We start from the raw sequence: 15533 nt of genomic DNA on the forward strand, positions 1-15533 counted from the left end.
GTCAAGACCAATCTGTCTACTTTAGAGAGGTAAAATACAAAATCAAAGAAAATTAATATGGACTTTAAATAAAGTTCCACCTTAAACAGTGGCAGAAGTGGAGATCAAAATCGTTTTTGTTTTTTGGCTTTTTATTTGTTTTGGCTGTGTCAGGTCTTAGTTGCAGCATGCAGGGTCTTTTGTTAAGGCATGTGAGACCTAGTTCCTGGACCAAGGATCGAACCTGCATCCCTTGCCCTGGAAGGATTCTTAACCACTGGACTACCAGGGCAGTCCCCAAATCAAGACTGTTTTGATGTTGATATTTAATTCAACAAATGTTAGCTGATCAACTTGGACATGATCTGAAGATCCAAAAATGACTACGATGTTCTGCCTGCTCTTGAAGAGTACAGTCTACCTCTACCGCCCAGTGGCACTCTGGGGATGCAGATTCAATCCCTGGTCCGGGAACTAGATCCCACATGCCTCAACTCCACTTACTGAGGCTGAAAGGCAAGTGCCATTCCTACCCTCAACACACATTCTATCTGTCCCAGTCTCCACCACCTGTGGGCTGGAACTGATGCTGAGGTCAATCCTACCAGACACCTTTAGGAAAGGACTGCTAGAAATAAAAGGACTGCTAGAAATTCTAAGTCATTTTTATTAATATGTTAGATGAACTTATATTGTGTGGTCCTGCTGTGTTCCACTCCAAAGCAACTGGAGTAGAACAATTACTAATTAGGCCACCTTATCTACTCCAGTGTATAAAATCATGACAACTCATTATGGCTTAGAGTCCACCATAAAACTTTGAAATTTAAAAAAAGAACCACCAACTATATATTCCTTTTTATTTAGATCTTATTTAAAATGGAAACAAATTTCAAGAAGTATGTGATTAGAAATGAAAAAGCCAGTATTATCCTGAATCAGAGGGATAAACTTATGAAACAAAAGGGTAAGAACATATAGTGAGAAATACGTTTAAATGCTCTGGGACCAAAGCTCATGTTGACAAAGCCTGTTCTGTTACAGGAGGGCTTGGAGAGGCTCAGGTAGCACCCACTGGACTGAAGCTAAAGCAGAAGGTCACCATCAGATAAGGGTCTTTAGCTGATGGTGCTGAGCCCATTGTTAGTAAGGGAAGGGCTACATCATTAGGACCCTTTTGGTCAGATCAACCTAGGAACCTTGGTGGAACATAGTCCTAAAAAGCCATAGCAATACCAGGAAACCTCCAACAGAGGGAAAATGGAGATGCCACCTAGGTGACGAAATCTAAGTCCTTGATTGCTCCCCTAGGATCCAATATTATTTTACCTAAAGATGTATCAGTAAGCACACTTATCTCACCTTCAAGTGTTAACTGTATTATTTTAAGCTCAGGTTAAGAATAATGCTTTTAAACTCCTTTATATTTAGTTGTTACCACCATAATAAATAAGCAATTACCACGCAAGCAGGACTAAGATTTTTAAAAGTTTAAAAAAAAATCACTTACCCCTTCACCAAGCTCTAAAAGCGGGACAGGTTTACATTTGCAACTTGAAACAACTATTTTGTCACCACTGGAAGATGCTGTCACTAGAAAGTTATCTAAATCAAGAGTTATGGGACATCAAACAATCCAAGGGCAGCTCTAGCACTGGACTACCATCATAAAGAAATGTGATGATAAAAGCAAGCACACTAAACTAAGAAGACAAACACTGAACATAGTTGATACATTAGCTTTCAAAACTGGCTCAGATTACTAATTACTAAGACTAATTCTCTTTACTACTGCAGGGAAGAACTATCCTTTTTGACTTTGCTATCACTTGAAAGCTATTTAACCCTTGTGAAATACTACCCCATTCTCAAAGAGTAGGCCAGAAGGTCTAATTTTATCCTTCAAGAATGAGAGCATGATAAAAGCAACATCAAGCAAATACCAATCAGCCTTTTCTTATACAAATATGGTTTAAGATAATTATTTAGTAATGCAGTGCTTGATACCAGTTTAAGCTAGGAAGCAAATGTCCATATTAGTCTCCTATTTTTCCACTAAAAAATAAAGCCTGGTATTTCCTGGAATGGAATGGACTGGAATGCTTGTGATAGATAATTTCTATGTAGCAAATATAAGTAAGTGCGATTACACAGCAACTATGAGTTTTACTTTAACTTTATTTTGGCTCAATTAAATTTAAATTATTTAAAATACAATTTTAAATTATTAAAATAAGAATTATTTAAAATTTGATTTAATAATTTAAAATTAAATTTACCTTATTTCACATAAATAAGTGAAATAATCAGTAAACACAAAATAATGTAAGTATTTTAAAACTTACATGACTAAACACAATAATACAACCAAGAACAAGAGCCTGATTTTGAGAGTCAAAACAAAATATCAGAAGTTTAAACATACACTTTTAACATGCAAAGTCCAAACTGCATTACTTTAAGTGATTTGTAGAACATTTACAGACCATGGACTGTAATTTTATCATGACATATTATTCAAACAAAATCACTTCCACCTATCTAGATTTTACAGCATTGAGAAAAACAAATCATTTTCCCTTTCCTTGGCTTCTTCCTATGTTTACTATTACTCTTCTTTATAGAATATATTAAAGAAAGGACTGAAAGAAGATACTACAAAAGTATACTCAAGTTACTCCATTTATTTCTCATATAGTCTTAGAAGTCTTAAGAAAGTGAGGAGTGTTACCTGGAGGGCCAAAAAAATAATAAAGTGATTTAAAAAAAAAAAAAGAAAACTGATCTTCATGGCTGCTGTTGCTGCTGCTGCTAAGTCGCTTCAGTCGTGTCCGACTCTGTGCGACCCCGTAGACAGCAGCCCACCAGGCTCCCCCGTCCCTGGGATTCTCCAGGCAAGAACACTGGAGTGGGTTGCCATTTTCTTCTCCAATGCATGAAAGTGAAAAGTGAAAGTGAAGTCACTCAGTCGTGTCCGACTCTTAGCGACCCCATGGACTGCAGCCTACCAGGCTCCTCCGTCCATGGGATTTTCCAGGCAAGAGTACTGGAGTGGGGTGCCATCGCCTTCTCCGGATCTTCATGGCACCTCACCATTAACTCTGTCCTTGGAATCCATGCTAAGGGGTCCCCAAATATCTGAGTCTGGGAATCCCTTGGTCTTCAGTAACTAACCTCTATGGAAGGCATCAAAGCCTCAATAGGAATAAAACTATACAAAGGTTTCCAGTGCACATGTACTTATACAAGAAAACTACAGAAATAAAACCAGTTTCCAAAACCCAAAGGACACCATCACATTGTCATAGTCACATCAATTTTGTTGCTAGACCTTTAAGTGGTTTATCAGTAAACGCCAACTCCTGATAAAACTCCTTGGAATAAAAAATAATCACTAAGAATTGGTACTTTTATGCAGTAAGTAATGGAAAATTAAGCTCTAAACATAATAAAAATCTAATAATAGAAGCAACATCACATATTTGTCACTCTCTTTAAACATTTCCCCCCATTATAGATCTGCAGAGGGCTTCAAAAACACAGTCCCCTCACATGAGTTTGATTAACAGGGAGCCAAAGTAACTTACTTTGCTACTTTAATACAAAATCAAGGAATGATAAGAGGAAAGTTTAATTCAATAAGAAAACTTGTCATTTTTGTTATATATATTTACAAGAATAATTAGACTGGGCATGAAAACTTTCTAATGTTTTTGTTCATGAATCATTCATATTTTAAAGCTTTGATATTTTTACTTTCATCAAGAAGCCGAATATTACTACTTTGATACTGATAAGATCAGACACATGTTCAAGCTTAATCTGTTGTTTAAGAAACACTGTATGAGTTCCACAAAAGAATGATTATCTCTACCATACCAAGAATACAGAACATTTTCATACAAAAGGTGGTAACAGTACTTTGTTTCCAGCAATGGTTCTCAACTGAGGATGACTCTGGCCCCTCACAGAATTGCTATGTGGCGATTCTGAAGATGCTCCACAGCTGTCAGCACTGGGGCTACTGGTGTCTCACTGGTAGTGGTCAAGAAGGCTTCTAACCATCCTACAACGCACAGGGCAGCCTCCATGACAAAACATTATCTGGCCCAAAATGTTAGTAGTGAAATATTGAGAAATCCCTATTTATGAGTTCATTTGATCCACCAGGAACTTCCCTGGTAGTCCAGTGGTTAAGGGTCTGCCTTGCAGTGGAAGGGACATGGGTTTGATTCCTGGTCAGGGAACTAAGATCCAACATGCCACTGGGGAGCGCTACAAATAAAGAGCCTGCAGAGAGCCTGCACACCGCAATAAAAGATCACACATGACTCAACTAAGACTCAAAGAAGCCAAATAAACTTGGGCTTCCCAAGTGGCGCTAGTGGTAAAGAAACTGCCTGCCAATGCCGGAGACCTAAGAGATGTGGGTTCAATCCCATGGTTGGGAAGATTCCTTGGAGGAGGGCATAGCAACCCACACCAGTATTCTTGCCTGAAGAATCCCATGGACAGAGCAACCTGGTGGGCTACACTCCATAGGGTCGCAAAGAGTTGGACAAAATTGAAGCGACCTAGTACACAGAAATTTACTAAGACAGGAAGGGTAGGAATCAGAAACATAAAAACCTTAGGAAAATTCAATCAAGATAATTTATCTTTTTGGGAAACAAGACTATTTTCAACACAGATACAATGGAAGAGAAATACAGGAAATACCTCAGTCACATGGAAATGTTCTACAATTTTTATCTCCTCCCTCAACTTTTGCTTTTGTCTTCAAGTTCTGTCTTGAATTTCCCAACTAGATCCACAAATACGCAAATGGAGAAGGCAATGGCACCCCACTCCAGTACTCTTGCCTGGAAAATCCCATGGACGGAGGAGCCTGGTAGGCTGCAGTCCATGGGGCCGCTAAGAGTCGGACACGACTGAGCGACTTTACTTTCACTTTTCACTTTCATGCATTGGAGAAGAAAATGGCAACCCACTCCAGTGTTCTTGCCTGGAGAATCCCAGGGATGGGGCAGCCTGGTGGGCTGCCGTCTATGGGGTCACACAGAGTCAGACATGACTGAGGTGACTTAGCAGCAGATGCAAAACATCATTCCAGAACTTTCAGGATTATTTCCACCATTACCTACCTTATTCCATTTAATTCAATAATGAACTGTTGACACAAAACTCTATGGTCTGCATCTAGTAGCTAATATATATTTTTAATAGCAGTGCTTTTAAATGTAGTGGGTTGCAAATAAATTTTTTTAATGAAATCAATGGAGAATATCAGTTTTCAATCACATGATATGTCATTGTTTAGTCGCTAAGTCATGTCTGAATCTTTGCAACCCATGGACTATAGCCTGCCTGGCTCCTCTGTCCATGGGATTTCCCAAGCAAGAATACTGGAGTGGGTTGCCATTTCCTTCTCCAATGGATCTTCCTGATCCAGGCATTGAACCCATATTTCCTGCGTGGCAGGTGGATTCTTTAATACTGAGCCACCTGGAAAGCCCCTATCATATGACATATTGTTTATTAAATTCCTATTTCATTTTATCTTTCACAGCTATGCCAAATATATTTCTCATTATGGATCACACACAAAAGTTTCACTGCTACTGGATGTTTAACATAGTGGCTATTTTTGTTTTTTTAAAAAAAGGATACTATTGCTGCTCCAACACACTGAGCTGATAACATGTGGTGCGGTGTGTGGGTTGAATTTATCCACCAGTGTCATAGATGAAGCATCCCATATTTTAACATCATCTCCCGATGAAGCAAATCTGAGGTTTTCCTGCATGACTGCACCTATAAATTGTTGAAAACAACATGCTTTAAAAACAATTAATAGGTTTAAAACAAACAAAAAAAAAAGAGTTAAAATGAGGCATCTTATCCAAAACAAGTGGCTCCACACTTTCACTTGTGTCCCAGAGACTGCGCTCACCACAAAGATGAGTTACTGGATGGATCTTCCTAAAATGTAAACTGGATCATAGTCTTAGCTGACCTTCCCAATGGCTCTCCACAGCAGTTACAATGAAATGTAGCCTCCTTAGTAAAACACTTAGGAGTGTTTCATAAATTGGCCTGATGTAACTTTCCTTTCTTCCTCGGGGCCACCAAACACACTGGCCTTCTTTCTCACCTCCAAGTGTTTCTGTTACCTCGTCTGCCAGGAATGACCTTTCCCAATTTCCCAGGGTCATCTCCTTCACATCATCCCAGTCTCAGCTCATGTTTCTTCCTCAGAAAGGCCTTCCCTGACCACCATGGCTAAACCCATTGTTCTAAACCCCATTCTCCTGTTGCACTTTTTCATGGCCCTTCCTGCTATCTGCAATTCTTATTCTCATAACATCTGTGGCCCTTGACTTGACCAAAACAAAGATCTCGAGGACAGGAATTTTTGTCTTGTCTTGTTAATTACCGGTCATCAAACATTCCTGGCACACAGTTGGTATTCAACAAATAACTGTTGGATAGGTAAATGCCTCATCTTGAAAAAAAAAAAGATATGATAAACTCTAGCACTCCTGCAGGTTAGAATCCCACCACTGCAGGTCTTCCAAATAACTCTAAAATTAGCAAATACAACCTGAGAAGATGTCACTAAGTCCCTACACCAACACCTGATCCACAATGCCTTCGCTTGTATTATCTATTCACAGTACACGGTTCGAATCCATAATTCCTACAAAGTAATTTCACAAACCCAGGCGGTCTAGAAGACAAAACACACATAGTAATGCATGATGGGTAAGAAAAAAAAAAGGTCAAAAACAGCCTGGGAGAAAGGGGAAGGGAAGGGAAGGGTCTAAAAATATACCTTCACATCTTCCTGGTGTGGACAGTGTCAAGAGAGTGGCAGAGCATAAGTGATGTCACAGGTTCCCAAGTCATCAACAAAACATCACATTTGTAAGGATATTTCAGAGGACAATTTAGAGACATAGTAAAATACAGGGCTCTTTCAACTCTCAAGAGACAGAAATTTTAATGTGTTTATAATGAGGCTGAAATTACGTTAACTAGAAAAGTCACTTACATGATTCACTCTGCTTCATTCAGCAGATCAACACAGTTCAACTAACAGCCCTTAGTCATCTGTTGAAATGTAGACACAGTGTTTGGATTTGGTGGCTTAACATGTTATAACTTATGCCTTTGGATTCCTCCTCAACAACAATGAAATGCTGGAAAAGCATCTGTAAACCCAGGAAACAACATTGAAAGATATCTTTACTGTAATCTTAGACCACACCTGTTGAGCGGTGTGATGTAGCGGAAAGATCACTTTAGTCCTGGCTCAGATGACCTGCCCCAGAGTTAGGTGACAGTCAGTTTGGCGGAGTCACTCAATGACTGTTTGCTCCTCTCAAAGGAGAGCGGGGAAAGGCCCATCAACCAGTGTTCTGAGAACTGAGCACACTTAAGGGCGCGGCGCATTAGCCGCAGAAAGAGGCTCCCATCAAAAGTGAGCTGTCAGGACACACGGCCGTAACACCATCAGCCTCGAGGCTACAAGAAACAACTCACTACACTGAGCTTAAGCAAAAGCTCTCCAACTTTCTTTCACCCAAAATGCATTTTACTCGCAGGAGTCTTGCTCAACTGGAGTTACCTTGTTAAATGCATTCGAGCGCCTGCTAAACGAGTCGAATTTGAGAGGTTTACAAAAAGGTAACGGGACTGCTAGCAAGCGCAAACTTTCCGGAGTCGGTGCAGCCCCCGGAGCCGCCCCCGACCTGCCCCAGTCGACCCGGGCCACCTCTCAGGCCCGACCGGAGGTGCGCGACCCCGGCCCGCGGCTCCTGGGCACTTCCGCGCCAACCCGGCCGCCGCGCCCCTGCCCGACCCGCTGAGTCGCGGGGAGCCCAGGGACCTCCGACCCGCCCCCTGAGGTGATCGGAGGGCGGGTTGGGAACCAGGAGAGGGCAAGTACGCGGCGGGCGGCGGGCCCTACCCCGGAACCTCCGGAACCTCACCTCTCAGCCGCCGTACACCGGGGGCCTCAGCGCGGCCCGCTCCGGCGCTAGGCTTCCGGCTCCCGCCTGAACTGTTAAACTTCGGCGGCCGGAAGTCCCGCCTCTGAGTGGCGTCACTAGGAGAGGCGCTTCCCCAAGGAGGGGCTCAAGTTGACAAGGCAGGGCCAGGAACAGTGCTGGGCCTGGGTTCGAGTCCTGATCCAAGCGCCAGGGACGGAAGGGTGGGAACTGAGGGCCTGGGCGGCTCCTCTCTGCGCCAGGGAGGCGCTGGTGCCGCTGGCTGCTTCCCTTTTGACATCCATTTGTTCGCTGACCCTCTTGCATGCCAGGCCCTCGGCTAGACTGGGTTTACAGTGCTGAGTTTAGCCTGGGAATACAGGGGTTGGGTCAGCGCTCGTGGTCTCTAGCCAGGTGGAGCTACAATCCAGTATAAGGGGCAGACGATCATAAATAATTACATACTTAAATGAAAAGCGGAAACTCTTGAGAGTTGCCTCAGAGAAAAGGTATAAAATGTATGAAAGGGAAATGAACATGGATGTGAGTTTGGGAAAGGCTTCCCGAAAGAGGAAACCATGGAAAGCCAAGAATACCCGATACAATTTACAAACCAGGAGACACGATGAGAAAAGCTAAGAAATAATGGAAAGCATAAGTGTCTTGAGATATCAGACTTCAAAACCTGTGATTTTTTTTTTTTTTTCCAAATCGTGCTGTGGGGTCAGGAACATTCCCATCTAGTTGGGAATTTTTTGGAAGGAGATGCTTCTCAGAGTGGAAAAAGTAGGTGAATTGAGCTTTCATATGCTCCTTATACCAGGGCCCTTTTCTTTTTAAAGCTCTACTGACAATTTTTGCTGAGAGTCCTTATAAAATATAGGGCATTTCTTCTACAAACTGTTATTATTCTTTCAGCACAAGTACATACTTGGATTGTGTTTTTGAACTAGGTACATAAGCCCTGGTTATTTGCACCAATATTGCAAATAACTGGAAAACTAATAAGTGTGGAGAAAACACTTTTTCAGAGCAGAAATTGAAGTCCTAAAAAAGCTGTAAAGATTGATAGGGAGCCTCAAAACGAAAAAGATAGGGAGCAGGAACTGCCTTAATTGTAGTGTACAGTTCTTGAGGTTATTAAATCAATTTTGAAAGGGATGGGAGCCAGAAAGTTGGGAGATAAAATAGGGTAAGAGTAGAGACAGGAAGGATAAGGGCAAATAGAAGAAAAGACAGCTAAATCTCTGAAAATGAAGACAGAAAAGTGAAGATTAGAATATATGAGACAATATATGATACATTAATATATAACTGATACAATGACATATATAATAATATTTATGGAGCACACACTTTGCTAAGCTCTATATGTATATGCATAAAGTATATATATATGTGTGTGTTATATATAGTACAGTGTGTATAAAGTGTATATACATTATATATGTGTGTGTGTATGTGTTATTATAGATTTAAGGCAGGAGGTGAAGGGGACGACAGAGGATGAGGTGGTTGGATGGTATCACCAACTCGATGGGCATGAGTTTGAGCAAGCTCCAGGAGTTGGTGATGGACAGGGAAGCCTGGCATGCTGCAGTCCATGCCATCGCAAAGAGTTGGACACGGCTGAGCAACTGAACTACTGAAACTCTTAGCACGATGCTCTTTATAATATACAAATCTGATCATATGACTACTCTACTTAAAACCTTTGGAATAAAGTCTAAACTCCTTTGCAGGTGGTGCTAGTAGTAAGTGTCCACCTGCCAGTGCAGGCGATATAAGAGATTGGGTTCGATCCCTGGTTCAGGAAGATCCTCTCGAGGAGGAAATGGCAACCCACTCCAGTATTCTTGCCTGGAAAATTCCTTGGACAGAGGAGCCTGGTGGGCTACAGTCCATGAGGTGACAAAGAGTCGGACACGACCGAGCGACTGAGCACTAGGCCCTTCACTGCCTCATGCTGTTGTTTGCGGCTCCTCTCTGACTATCCGTTCAGCCTTACTGATCACATATGCTATGCATCACTTGTCCAGCCTTTGCCCTTGGAGAGGGCGTGTTAAAACACATCCCTCTGCCTCTCTCCAATTTGATCAAGTGGCAAAGACTGAGAAACTGTCCTCCCCTGCTGGCTTCTACCATGGCATGCTGGGCCTACCCTCATGGACTATAAATCATGTGTTCGTCTACTCATTGACCCCCTAGACTAGATGCAAAGCTCACAGTGGCTGCATAGGAAAAATATTTCTTTGTGTTCCCAGTTCCTAGCATGATGCCTGACACAAAGGAGTTGTTTAATAAATGTTTGATAAATGAACGAATGAATGCATAAATCTGTTTTTCAGAACCCTGTTTTTAAATTTTACCAGTAAAGTGGAAAATGGACTGCTGGTAGGGAGTCTGAGAGCATGCCGACTAGTTAAGAGCTAATTGACATATTCTAGACAAGATGAAGAGGACCTGGACTCAGGCAGAAGCAATGGGAATGGAAATAAGGAGTCAGAATCAAGAGACTTTTGTTCCAAAAACAAAAGATATTTTATGAGCAAATGCAATTGATTGAGCGCTGTGTACTTTCTGAAGGATGGCTCCAGTGTTTTATTTTTTTTTTTTTAATTTTATTTTATTTTTAAACTTAACTTAACTGTATTAGATTTGCCAAATATCAAAATGAATCCGCCACAGGTATACATGTGTTCCCCATCCTGAACCCTCCTCCCTCCTCCCTCCCCATTCCATCCCTCTGGGTCGTCCCAGTGCACCAGCCCCAAGCATCCAGTATCGTGCATCGAACCTGGACTGGCAACTCATTTCATACATGATATTTTACATGTTTCAATGCCATTCTCCCAAATCTTCCCACCCTCTCCCTCTCCCACAGAGTCCATAAGACTGTTCTATACATCAGTGTCTCTTTTGCTGTCTCGTACACAGGGTTAAAGCCAGCCATACCCTGTGAGAAGCAATCAATCAACAAACTTCATGAAAGTGAGTCGACAAAGAGGTTAGCAAGGCACACAGAGTCTCTGATACAGAAATAAAAGAGAGTGTTTTAACTGCCAAAGAATCAAGAGACTGACAAGGAGAGTGAGGATGTTAGTGCAGAGGATGTAATAACTGGAAAAGTTTGCTTCAGCCCTTAATGTAGTAATAAAATTTGCAGACAGCTTACAATACCACACTAACTGTGAAGATATACATTATACAAGCTGCCTTCCATTTTGATGAGGGGGTATAAAAAATAAGCAAACATATTTCTGGGATTTATTGGGGGAAAATAACTAACTTCCAGGGCATGTCATAGGATCAGGGCAGCCTCATCCCAGTTAACACTTGACATCTTCAGAGCCGTAACATGAAGTTAGCACCTACGACATCCCTAAACAAAAAGGTGCTGTTATAGTATCTGTGCTACTAGTCCAGGTGTGGAGAAAGGAGATGAATGGATATTTCTTAGGCATCTACTGTGTGCGGGACACCATGGTTTATCAGCTCTATTTTTAAAAAATTAACCTAAGTTGTTAAGCCATCATAACTGACTTTGGGAAATTCTTCTTGAGCTTTTTGTGGAAAAAAAAAAAAAGAAAATGTGTAATTGTATTTTTTTCTGAATAGGTAATGAATACATATTGTAAAGACATTGGCTAATGAGTGCAAAGAGGTAGAGTTAAAAATAAATCTTCCTCTACCCCGATACTGAGCCACAATTACCTTCCTTTAGGACAGTTGTTCAGTCGCTAACTGGTGTCCAACTCTTTGTGACCCCGTGAACTGCAGAATGCCAGGCTTCTCTGTCTTTCTCTATCTCTCAGAGATTGCTCAAATTCATGTCCATTGAGTTGGTGATGCCATCCAACCATCTCATCCTCTGTCACCCCCTTTTCCTCCTGTCCTCAATCTTTCCCAGCACTAGGGGCTTTTCCAGTGAGTTGACTCTTTACATCAGGTGGTCAGAGTATTGGAGCTTCAGCTTCAGCATCAGTCCTTCCAAAGAATATTCAGGACTGATTTCCTTTAGGACTGACTGGTTTGATCTCCTTGCTGTCCAACCAAGGGACTCTCTAAAGTCTTCTCCAGCACCACAATTTGAAAGCATCAATTCCTCGGTGCTTAGCCTCCTTATGGTCCAACTCTCACATCCATACCTGACTACTGGAAAAACCATAGCCTTGACTACTGACAAAAACCATATGGATCTTTGTCAGCAAAGTGATATCTTTGCTTTTTAATATGCTGTCTAGCTTTATCATAGCTTTTCTTCCAAGGAGTAAGCGTCTTCTAATTTCTTGGCTGCAGTTACCATCTGCAGCAATTTTGGAGCCCAAGAAAATAAAATCTGTCACTGTTTCCACTTTTTCCCCATCTATTTGCCATGAAGTGATAGGACCTGATGCCGAGATCTTAGTTTTTGAATGTTGAGTTTTAAGCCAGCTTTTTCACTCTCCTCTTTTACCATCAAAAGGCTTTTTAGTTCCTCTTCATGCTCTGCCATTAGAGTGGTATCATCTGCGTATCTAAGATTGTTGATTTTCTCCTGGCAATCTTGATTCCAGCTTGTGATTCATCCAGCCTAGTATTTTGTATGATATACTCTGCATATAAATTAAATAAGCAGGGTGACAATATACAGTCTTGACATACTCCTTTCCCAATTTTGAACCAGTCCGTTGTTCCATGTCCAGTTCTAACTGTTGCTACTTGGCTTGCTATATGCAGGCCTCTCAGGTTTCTTTAGGACAATAACTAGAAATAATTTCTTGTGTACCCTTCCAGGAATATTCTATGCATATGTCCAATTTTATATAATTTATTCCAAATTTCTTCAGTGTACACTGAACACAAACATTAACTTCCTATATCTGTTTTGTACTTTATTTTGTAACTTTATATTGGAGAGTTACCCATCTTAGTACTTATTAGTCTCATTCCTTTTCCTGGTCACATGATATTCCACTCTGTGGATGTATCATATTTTATTTAGTGAAGCCTCTGTTAGTGAATACTAAAGATGTTTCCAGATATTCTTTATGCATACATAGTTTCTCATACATGCAAGTAGAACCATATATGTTACCACTATTCATAAGTGAGCAACATACAAAATTTCAAATGTGCTAGTAGTTAAAACAGACATTTAAAACTGTTCTTATTAATGTATTATATTTAATGCACTATTGTCATTTCAACATATGGTGGTTGTTTTTCAGTCTCTCAGTCATGTCCAGCTCTCTGCAATCCCATAGACTGCAGATGCCAGACCCCTCTGTCCTCCACTGTCTCCCGGTGTTTACTCAAATGTATGTCCATTAAGTCGGGGATTCTATCTAAACATCTCATCCTCTGCCACCTGCTCCTCCTTTTGCCTTCAATCTTTCCCAGCACCAGGGTCTTTTCCAATGAGTTGACTCATTGCATCAGGTGGCCAAAGTACTGGATTTTCAGCTTCAGCATCAGTCCTTCCAGTGAATATTCAGGATTGATTTCCTTTAGAATTGACTGGTTTGATCTCCTTGCAGTCCAAGGGACTCTCAAGAGCCTTCTCCAGCACCACAGTTCTAAAGCATCAGTTTTTGGTGCTCAGCCTTCTTATGGTCCAACTCTCACATCTTTACATGACTACTAGAAAAACCATAGCTTTGACTATATGGATCTTCATAAGTCATTATAAAAAATTAATAATGAGATATTTTACATTCTTTCTTTGTACTAAGTCTTTGGAATTCAGTGTGTATTTTATACATAATGTACATCTCAATTCAGATGAGCCACCTTTCAAGTGCTCAGTAATGAGATGTTGCCACAGGGTACTGTATTGGACAGCATAGATACATACATCCCCAGAAATGGAATTGCTCAGAAGAGTATGTGCATAAATTTTACAGTCATTGCCAAATTGTCTTTCAAAGAAGTTGTATCTGTGTACATTCCCCTCAGGTAAGAAACAGTATATCACTGAGTTTTAATTTGCATTTGCTTTATTACACATGAGGTTGAGCATCTCTTTACATGTTTAAAAGCTGTTTATATTTCCTTTTCTGTGGATTATTTTTGAGACCTATGTCTGTATTTTTTTCCTACTGGGTTGGTCTTTTTCCTTATTGATGTATGAATTAAAACAATCCCTTTATGTGTCATAAATGTTGCAAATAGTTTACCCTCTTTGGCTTTGGTTATGGTATTTTTTTGCCACATAAAAATGTTTACATTTTATGCAATCAAAATATCACTATTTACAGTTTCTGAATTTTCTCATGCTTATAGAAGTCTTCTTCTCTCTAAGATTCTTTTCAAAACCTTTTCCATGACCTCTTCTAATCCTCACAACAAATTTATGAAACTAGTGTCATTATTTCCATTTTACAAAGGAGAGGATGGATGCTTAGAGAAATGTTTATAATAGATTGTGTAAAGATACCCATTTAATAAACAACAAAGTTAGGATTAAAATCTATCTGCCTCTAAAGGCTATGCTTACTCTTTTGATTAGCCTGTAAAGATCAATATAATCTGTGTTAGATGTCTTACTATTGTCCACTTCTTTTAAATTCTAGTGCTATATTAAATATATCATTATTATCAATAACTAGAACATCACAACAATCTAACACCAGATACCCACAAAATTCCAGATACATAGTAACTAGCAGTTTAGACATTCCTGTGGTGTGAGAATGACTTGTCAATCTTGGGTGAAAGAAATCAAGAATAATCAACTGGAGGGCAGGACTTGGGGAGAAGAGCACATGTGGATGCGGGATCTGATCCTTGTTACAAGAGTGAGATAGAAACTGGTCATGGATAGAAAACAACAAGAATTCATAGAGATTTAACAAAAAATATTCAAGGGTTCAGTTTGAGGGTGCTGAAAGGGAGAACAAATAACAAACTTCAGTGAGACTACAAATTGTCTTGACTTTCAGACCAAAGAGGTTGGATATTTTCAAATCAGTAGTTCAAGTCATTGATAGATTTCGAAAAAGGTAGTAATATTATTGGAGTTATGCTTCAGAAAGATTAGTCTGGATGAATGTGTAAGAGCTACTGGAGGAGGGAGAGAGAGAAGGAGAAAGAGGAGAGGAGGTCATTAGGGTCTTGGAGAGAAAAATCAATCTATCTCATTATTGGATTACATGATTGTGCTGTATGCCTCTAACCTGCCCTTTTCACCAGATTTTATTCCAAATGACAAATTAGATGTTTTCAAAATTCAAATGAGCCCTTAAAAGACATGGATTTTTTACCCCTTCATGCCAGAGGCAAATTCAAAAGAGAATTTTCAAAACTGTCTTGTGCAGTGACATCACTGCTAAGATAAATGTACAGACTCCCAAAGGGAACACCTTGGAAAAACTTTCTAGTGTTTTTATTTATTTTTAAATCCTATAACCTTATAATCTTCTCTCATGCCAAAACTTCAATTACCATAAAGGAGTGAAAAGCCTGCCTCTCTTATGTGTGACTTTTAGGGAATACATATATCTTAATCCATATGTTCAATTAATAGGCAAGCATTTTCAAAATGAAGCACATTCTATGAGAATGTGTCTTAGTTTTTGAATC

The 15533-nt window shown here is 40.2% G+C and overlaps 1 protein-coding gene across 3 annotated transcripts in view; it reads right to left on the reverse strand.

Annotated features, from left to right (window-relative positions):
• The window catches only part of NEDD1 (NEDD1 gamma-tubulin ring complex targeting factor), a 296141-nt gene that overhangs the window by 43785 nt on the left and 236823 nt on the right, over nt 1–15533 (reverse strand). Inside the window, exons 2-4 of one of the 3 annotated variants that reach the window (XM_055576697.1) lie at nt 7974–8022; nt 5650–5793; nt 1490–1584 (exon numbers count right to left, since the gene is read on the reverse strand). In XM_055576697.1, the coding sequence (XP_055432672.1) occupies nt 1490–1584; nt 5650–5785 (231 nt within the window). In that variant the 5' untranslated portion in view covers nt 5786–5793; nt 7974–8022. Of the gene's footprint in view, nt 1–1489; nt 1585–5649; nt 5794–7033; nt 7194–7973; nt 8023–15533 lie in introns of those variants that run through there. The other 2 variants (XM_055576687.1, XM_055576705.1) reach the window with 2 other exon arrangements.

The sequence above is a fragment of the Bubalus kerabau genome, chromosome 1 (assembly GCF_029407905.1).
Source record: "Bubalus kerabau isolate K-KA32 ecotype Philippines breed swamp buffalo chromosome 1, PCC_UOA_SB_1v2, whole genome shotgun sequence".
NCBI lineage: Eukaryota > Metazoa > Chordata > Mammalia > Artiodactyla > Bovidae > Bubalus > Bubalus kerabau.